Genomic DNA, 8,073 nt, shown 5'->3' on the forward strand with positions numbered 1-8,073 from the left:
ATTGAATCAACCCACAATATTAATAATATGAAAAATAGGGTTTGATTTTAAAAAATAAAGGGAACTGAAATAGGGCACTTAGGGTTTCTTCTCACTTCATGCATGAAAGTTCATATTCATAGTTCAAAGAATTGAAATCTAATAAGGAAACAATGAAACTTACTATGTGTTTTCTCTCACGTTGGCTTCTCACTCAAGTGTTGGCTTTCTTTTCTCTTAGAATGAATGGAAATGTCCTCTACAATTTCTTTCTTGTAGGGTAATGCATGGAACAAATGAGTTTGAGAGTTAAGGAAATGACACATATAGAAAATTAGAATTTGAAGGAAAATGGGCTGAAATGGCTGAAGGATAGCTATAAAGGTATTTTTGTTTGAAATGAGTCATTTTTTAGGCTATTAAAAGTAGGAGGTTGCATTTGCAATTTTAAGGGAATTTTGTCCATTTTAATCGGTTATCCATAAAATTATTAAAAGAGTCATTTTTGCAATTTGCTGAGTATTTTGACCTATTTGTCGAAATAACCCAATAAAATCTTCTTATTACTAAAATTGTACTTTTAAAACAGTAAATTTAGCTTCGACTATATCTTTGAGTCAAAGAAACACATATAAGGGATTTTGGTTCATGGGAAGGAGAAAAAAAACCATTTGAAAAGGCCTTATGAGTTATTTGAGGTGGCATCCTTTTATTTAGATCAATAGTAAATAAATTGGTTAGTTTTGATTAAATTGAAACTCATTAGAACTATTTTAGTTATTGAATCAACCGATTTGATTTAGCATCAATTCAATTTGGTTTAGCAAAAATTGCTCATATATTTTGGTGAAAAATTGCAATACAAAACACTAAATATGGGTTTGTATATACTAGTAAAAAATATGATAATCTAACATAAACTTCATAACCTAAAAAATATGTTGCAATTTTTGTAATAAAAAAAATGTGAGAAAGAAAAGATGAGAAATGAGTTAATATTAGCTTGAGAGAAAAAAAAAACTAAAATAAAATTTGTAACTTATTTCCATTCAATTATGACATTTAAAGATTTTTTGCTTGAAGATAAACCAATAATTTTTGTTTTTTTTAATCAAATTGAAAAAATAAATTTTTTAAAAACTAAATAATTAGCTTAAATTGGTTGGATTTGGTAGGTATTTGGTAAAACTTAATATTTATTATTTAATGATTTAAATTGACTTTAAGTTAAATTGTTCTTAAACTTATTACTTATTTTTTACTTTTAAGTATTAAGTTTATTTGGTAAAATTAACTTAAAATTTATTTTAAATCATTAACTTATTTATCTCATTGAATTCTAACTCATATTTATTTTTATTAAGTAAAAGTAGTTAAACTTGTTCTTATCTTATTTTCCCACATTAGTAACAATATATTTTAAAATTATGATTTCACATCCATAACTCTTTTTTTTTTTTATGATAAATATTTTTTATGATAATTTCATATATCTACATTATTTTAAATATGAATATTTTATAAATAAATTTTAAGTCATTAATGGAATGACTTAAAATAAAAAAATAATTTTAAGTAATAAGTAAAAATAGTTAATTTATTCTTAAATCAACATTATCATTTTACCTTTTTACCTCATTTACCTTAATTACTCCCACAATATCCTTTTTTGTTATTCCACGACTTCCACCTTACCGTCTTTGCCCTAGTTATAATTTATGAAGATGAGTATGTAAATTTGATGTTTAGAATTAGTTTTAAGTTAATTTGATCAAACAACTTTAATACTTAAAGTATAAATTAAATAATAAATTTTAAGTCAGCAATTAAAATATAATTTAAATTAAAATCAATTTAAGTTATTAAATAACAAGTATTAAGTTTTACTACACATCCCCTTACTTTAATTCTTTCGATTTAACTCTTTTACATTCAATGATTTTATGGATTTTTTTTTTTACTAATTTATAGAGTTATTTTTTTCCTCCCAAACGTAAATATAATTTACCCTCGTTCATTAAGGGGAGCTTTATATAGGCTTCTTTTGAGTTAAATAAATACCACTTGTTTTTTTATTTTTCTCTTCTATATTATAAGCACCTAGTCCACTTCAAATCCAGTAATAATAATAACTATTATTATAATTATTATTAAAAAGTTAGAAAAATTTAAGGGAACAAAAACAAAAACCAAACATTGGAAAAGAGACAGGGTATTGTGGTAATTTTAAATGGATTTTGATTTTTATTATTATTTCTAAAACCAAAAAGAATGTAGGTTTAATGGGAAATACATCTAGAAACTGTTTTATCATTTTTTGTTTGTAGTATGTAAAATATTACCCAAAATCAAATATAATTAAAATGAGTTAAAAATTTATATATTGTTAAACTGTTTAATCATTATATAAAACAGTAAAAATGAATTTAAAATAATATATAAAAATAATTTATTGAATTTAAATATTTTTTTTATTTTTTCTTTTTTTTCTATAAATAGCCTAAGAACATGGTAAAGTGTGAAGGGAAAGAAAAAAAAATGTTTTAAGAAAAAAAAACTGAATTTTAATATATATATATATCTTTAAATCAAACTATTACCTTGTATTTTTTTTAGCATTCAATTTGTTGCATCCATTCAATTGCAAAATTTAAAACAAAAAATTGAAAACAATAAAAAATGGAAATTTTAATTTTTTATAATAATAAATAATATTCTATAATTAAAAATCATAAATTTGCATTCTTTCCTTGTATTAGTATTACACACAATGGGTTATCAAGATCTGATTGCATTCCCAATCAAACAGAAACGCGTAAGAAAATTCCATACAACGATGAGATTCTAATTCTGGAGAAGATTCACACAGATTCCAACCCACCTACAGTTGTCTCTCTTTAACAACAAAACCACAACGCCCCTCCCAAATCTACACCTTCTACCGTTTCTTCTTCCATCAATAAAAGCTAAACATCAAGCAGGAAGTGTTTGTAGGAATTATAATTTTTCTTTTTTTCTTTTTTTTTTTGAGGAAAATCTAGGTTGGTGAATTATGGCAACTACGGTGCCGATCGCCTATCAGGGCAATACGTCGGCATCAGTGCCGGACTGGTTGAACAAGGGCGACAACGCATGGCAGATGATATCGGCCACCCTTGTGGGCTTGCAGGGCATTCCGGGGCTGATGATACTGTACGGTGGGTTGGTGAAGAAGAAGTGGGCGGTGAACTCGGCCTTCATGACTTTCTACGGCTTCGCCGCGGTGATCCTCTGCTGGGTGAGCTGGGCCTATAGGATGTCCTTCGGCGACCAGCTCCTCCCCTTCTGGGGCAAGGCTGGGGCGGCGCTGGGGCAAAAGTTCCTGCTAAAGCAAGCGGCGCTGCCGGCGACAACGCATCACTATAAGAATGGCACGGTGGAAACAGCGATGATCACGCCATTTTATCCGATGGCGTCGATGGTATGGTTCCAGGGCGTGTTCGCGGCGGTGGCGGTGATTCTGTTGGCGGGGGCGGTGCTGGGGAGGATGAATATAAGGGCGTGGATGGTGTTTGTGCCGCTGTGGCTGACATTTTCCTACACTGTTGGGGCTTTCAGCTTGTGGGGTGGTGGCTTCTTGTTTCATTGGGGTGTCATGGACTACTCTGGTGGTTATGTCATTCATGTCTCATCTGGGATTGCTGGCTTCACTGCTGCTTACTGGGTCTGTTTTCTTCCCTCCCGGTCCGATCATTAGACGTAACTATTTTCATAAATTTTAATTTTTAAGATGATTCATTCATGCATGCTATTTTTTTTGTTTCTAAGGAATCATGAATTATGAGGGAAAGAAAACGAAGAGATTAAAGAGAAAAAAAAAAATATTAAAGAAAGGAGAAACTGTTTATATTCTTTTGCTCAGTGTTAATTTTCTAAGAAAATCATTTTGTTTCCAAGAAAATTTTCTCGTAGTCTGCTTTTTTCTTCTTTGTAGATTGCAATCTTCATGATTGAAAATCTTTCCCTAATAGGATAAAGCAAGAATAATGTTATCTGAGATAGCCCAAAATGCGGTAGTGTCATTGTCTTAGAACTTCACGATCATATTACATCACATTAATAGTCTTTTCCACATCCATTATTGGTCGTGATCATGGTACGTACCTTTGATCACTTACTCTTGAGTCTTGATGATACGCATCATTAGATTTTTTTATTTTTTATTTTGAAAAAGGCTTTATTTTGAAAATAAAAGGAAAAATTTCATTTCACCTGGTAGTGGTATATGATAGGTCTGTGAAGGTGATGGGGGAGATGGTGTGATGTATACAGGTGGGGCCAAGATCCAAAAGGGACAGGGAGAGGTTTCCACCAAACAATGTGCTGCTGATGCTTGCTGGGGCGGGGCTGCTGTGGTTGGGATGGGCAGGGTTCAACGGAGGAGACCCTTACGCAGCTAACACCGACTCCTCCATGGCAGTTCTCAACACCAACATCTGTGCCGCCACCAGCCTCCTCGTCTGGACCTGGCTTGATGTTATCTTCTTCAAGAAGCCTTCTGTCATTGGTGCTGTTCAGGGCATGATCACCGGCCTTGTCTGCATCACCCCTGCTGCAGGTTTCTCTTTCTCCATTTTCTTCTTTGGAGAAAAAAAAAATGAACAAATAAATAAATAAATCATTCATATTTACAGGACTCGTTCAAGGATGGGCGGCCATATTAATGGGGATCCTCTCCGGCAGCGTTCCATGGTTCACCATGATGATCCTCCACAAGCGCTCCACTCTCCTCCAGCACGTCGACGACACTCTCGGAGTCCTCCACACCCACGCTATCGCCGGCTACCTCGGCGGCATCCTCACAGGATTCTTCGCCGAGCCTGAGCTCTGCAGCCTCTTCCTCCCCGTCACCAATTCCCGCGGCGCTGTCTACGGCGGCTCCGGCGGCATTCAGATCCTCAAGCAGATCGCCGGCGGCGCCTTCATCATCGCGTGGAACGTAGTGATGACTTCCATAATATGTATAGTGGTGAAGTTAGTGGTTCCGCTGAGGATGCCGGAGGAGGAGCTGCTGATCGGCGACGACGCCGTGCACGGGGAGGAAGCGTACGCCCTTTGGGGAGACGGAGAGAAGTATGATTCCTCGAAGCATGGGTTTTATTCTGATGATACTCAGCACCAGAGGCCTTACAGTGGAGCCACTGACGCGGTTTAGACTTCAGAGCTTGGAAAAAAAACCTAATGATGTAATAGTGTGGGTTATTTGTAGCTACAGGTGATTATAGATTTATTTGGGTGGGATGAATATTCTCCTTCGCATTTGTAATTGTCTTACTTATTTGCGTAAAAAAGTCTTTTTTTTTTTTTTTTTTTTCACATCATGTTTTAAGAAAGTATCAATTTAGGCACCATCGGCTCAGATTTGCATATAATATTTTCTAAAAAATTAATTTTATTTATAAAAAATATATATATTAATTATAAAATTATCATTTATTTAAGGGTTTAATACATTTTATCCTCTCCACCTAACACCCCCTCAACTTACATTGATCCCTCCACCCCTCTTTATCTCTAATATTATTTAAAAATTATTAAATACCAACACTTTATCAGTTCAAAAAGATTTTGAAGGAACGAAATAGAGTGTTAGCATTTAAGGAACTTGGAGTTTAATATGTTCGAATTTAAAGGGAATGTGCAAAACTCCCTATAAGGGTAAATGACTATTAAATCCTTTATTTAATTCCAAAAAATGTAAATAAAAAATATATAATTAGATTTCATAATGTTTAATAGATTTACCTCAACTTACATTGATCCCTCCACCCCTCTTTATCTCTAATATTATTTAAAAATTATTAAATTTCTTCTGTCTATCAATAACTGCATGCATTGCACGATGGATGTGAAGAAGTAGGCCATTATCTCGGCAATAATGAGCCAAGCTAGTATTTGCGGTGAATCCCCCTGTTAAGTAGTCATGCATTACGATAGGAACTCCCAATTCTCTGGCAAATACAGCCCTTTTGATCATTTCTTCGCATGTACCTGCAGTAGCATTCAAGTAATGCCCTTTGATTTCACCTGTTTCAGCCTGTGATTTAAAAATGGCTTCGGCACAAAATAAGAAACGGTCTATCCAACGCATAAATGGTTGGGAGTTCACGTTCTCATCATCTTTAGTAAAATCAAGTCCACCGCGGAGACATTCATAAACTGCTCTACCATAGTTCTTAGCGGATAACCCCAATTTAGGTTTAATAGTACATCCCAATAGGGGACGACCATACTTGTTCAATTTATCTCTCTCAACTTGGATGCCATGAGGCGGGCCTTGGAAAGTTTTAGAATAAGCAGGGGGATTCGCAGATCCTCTAGACGTAGAGCGCGCAGAGCTTTGAACCCAAACACATTACCCACAATGGAAGCAATTCAAAAAGATTTTGAAGGAACGAAATAGAGTGTTAGTATTTAAGGAACTTGGAGTTTAATATGTTCGAATTTAAAGGGAATGTGCAAAACTCCCTATAAGGGTAAATGACTCTTAAATCCTTTATTTAATTCCAAAAAATGTAAATAAAAAATATATAATTAGATTTCATAATGTTTAATAGATTTACTATAAATTAATGTAATTCTTTTCCCTTTTTATCCCAAAAATAAAAATACAAAAATCACTTAAAATGCAAATATTTATTATTATTTAAGAAATTATTTATTTTTTAAATAATATTTATGGAATATGATATATGAAATAGATATTTTAGGATATTATATTTAATGAGTATGCAATATGATTTTCATGGTGGAATAAAAATATATATTAAATTTTAGTGTTTAATAATTTTTAAATGAAAAATATATCATATCATAATATTTGCTATTACAAAATAAAAGCTTTATCTTATTTAGGGTGTATTTGATAATGATTTTAAAAAATGTTTTTAGTATTTTTAATATTTGAAAAAAAAAACTAAAAATGTTTTTCAAAATCACTTACAAATGCACTTTAAAAGTCTATTTGACAGTGATTTTGAGAAGTATTTCTACAATTTTTAATACTTGAAAAATAAAAATTTTCAAGTATTAAAAAGACTAAAAAAACTTCTTAGAATTATTGTCAAACATACTTTTAATATTATTTAAAAATTATTTATATGAAATAATTTTTTTTAATAATTAATAATATTTATAATTAAAATATGAAAAATTTATGAATAAAAAAGTTAAATTATGCTGTTAAGTAATAAGTATATAAAAGCATTATCTATCCTATATATAGATTAAATAGTACCACATCTTAGTATTATATACCATTTTTTCTATTTTTTTTGTTTTTGTGAATTAAAAATTCATTTTTATAATAATGATATATTTTTTAAAAAAAATACTAATATTATAAAAATTGAAATAAATAAATTTATGATTTAGAGTAAATATTAAAAAAAAAATACTATCTTTTGTTATAATATTGCTTATTCTATCTTCTCTTATATTTAATAAACCAAATATCACTTGTAATTACAAAATTATTTATTTATTGCTTAATTTTCTTAATATTTTATTTATGGGTTATTTGATTAAAATGAATAAAATCATCCTTATTTTGTAAATCTAACCCTGAACTTCAATTTTTTTTTAAACAAAAATAACATTTTCTATTAAAAATCATATGTAAATAATCAATATATATTAAGCATCATTTATGTAAAAATTAGGTTATTTTCCAAAACAGGGAGATAGATTTAGATATTTTTATCCCTTTTAATTAATTTAGCAAATTAAATATAATAAAATGCATTTATTAGTAGGAGTGTTTGTCTTGCCAATAAGTTTATAAGGTTATATTTGGTTTATAGGAAGTTTGAAGGAAAATGCAAGGAAAGAAGATGGAGGGGAAAAATATAAAGAAAGAAAAAATAAAAGAAAATAAAAAATAGATTTAAAATTAATAAAATATTTTATATAATATTTAATTTTTATTTTTGACTTATTTAACTATTTTATATAAAAAATAAATAATTTAAAAATATACCGATTTCTTAATAATTTTAATTATATTTTACTTTTTTGTAAAATCAAAAATGGGAAAATGGTTTTTCTTAATATGTA

General features: G+C 30.4%; 1 protein-coding gene across 1 annotated transcript; it reads left to right on the forward strand.

Moving 5' to 3' along the window:
• Positions 1-2,852: 2,852 nt before the first annotated feature.
• On the forward strand, positions 2,853-5,328 carry LOC100259492 (ammonium transporter 3 member 1). Its single transcript, XM_002272467.4, has 3 exons — positions 2,853-3,682; positions 4,291-4,576; positions 4,653-5,328. The coding sequence occupies exons 1-3, from the start codon at positions 3,032-3,034 to the stop codon at positions 5,171-5,173; spliced, it is 1,458 nt and encodes a 485-aa protein (XP_002272503.1). The 5' UTR covers positions 2,853-3,031; the 3' UTR covers positions 5,174-5,328.
• Positions 5,329-8,073: the final 2,745 nt, after the last annotated feature.

Source organism: Vitis vinifera, chromosome 7, assembly GCF_030704535.1.
Source record: "Vitis vinifera cultivar Pinot Noir 40024 chromosome 7, ASM3070453v1".
Classification (NCBI taxonomy): domain Eukaryota; kingdom Viridiplantae; phylum Streptophyta; class Magnoliopsida; order Vitales; family Vitaceae; genus Vitis; species Vitis vinifera.

Coding starts and splice junctions, on each gene's coding strand:
- LOC100259492 (XM_002272467.4), top strand. CDS start 3,032: ATGGCAACTACGGTGCCGATCGCCTATCAGGGCAATACGTCGGCATCA. Junction 3,683..4,290: donor GCTTCACTGCTGCTTACTGG/GTCTGTTTTCTT, acceptor TGATGTATACAG/GTGGGGCCAAGATCCAAAAG. Junction 4,577..4,652: donor CTGCATCACCCCTGCTGCAG/GTTTCTCTTTCT, acceptor TCATATTTACAG/GACTCGTTCAAGGATGGGCG.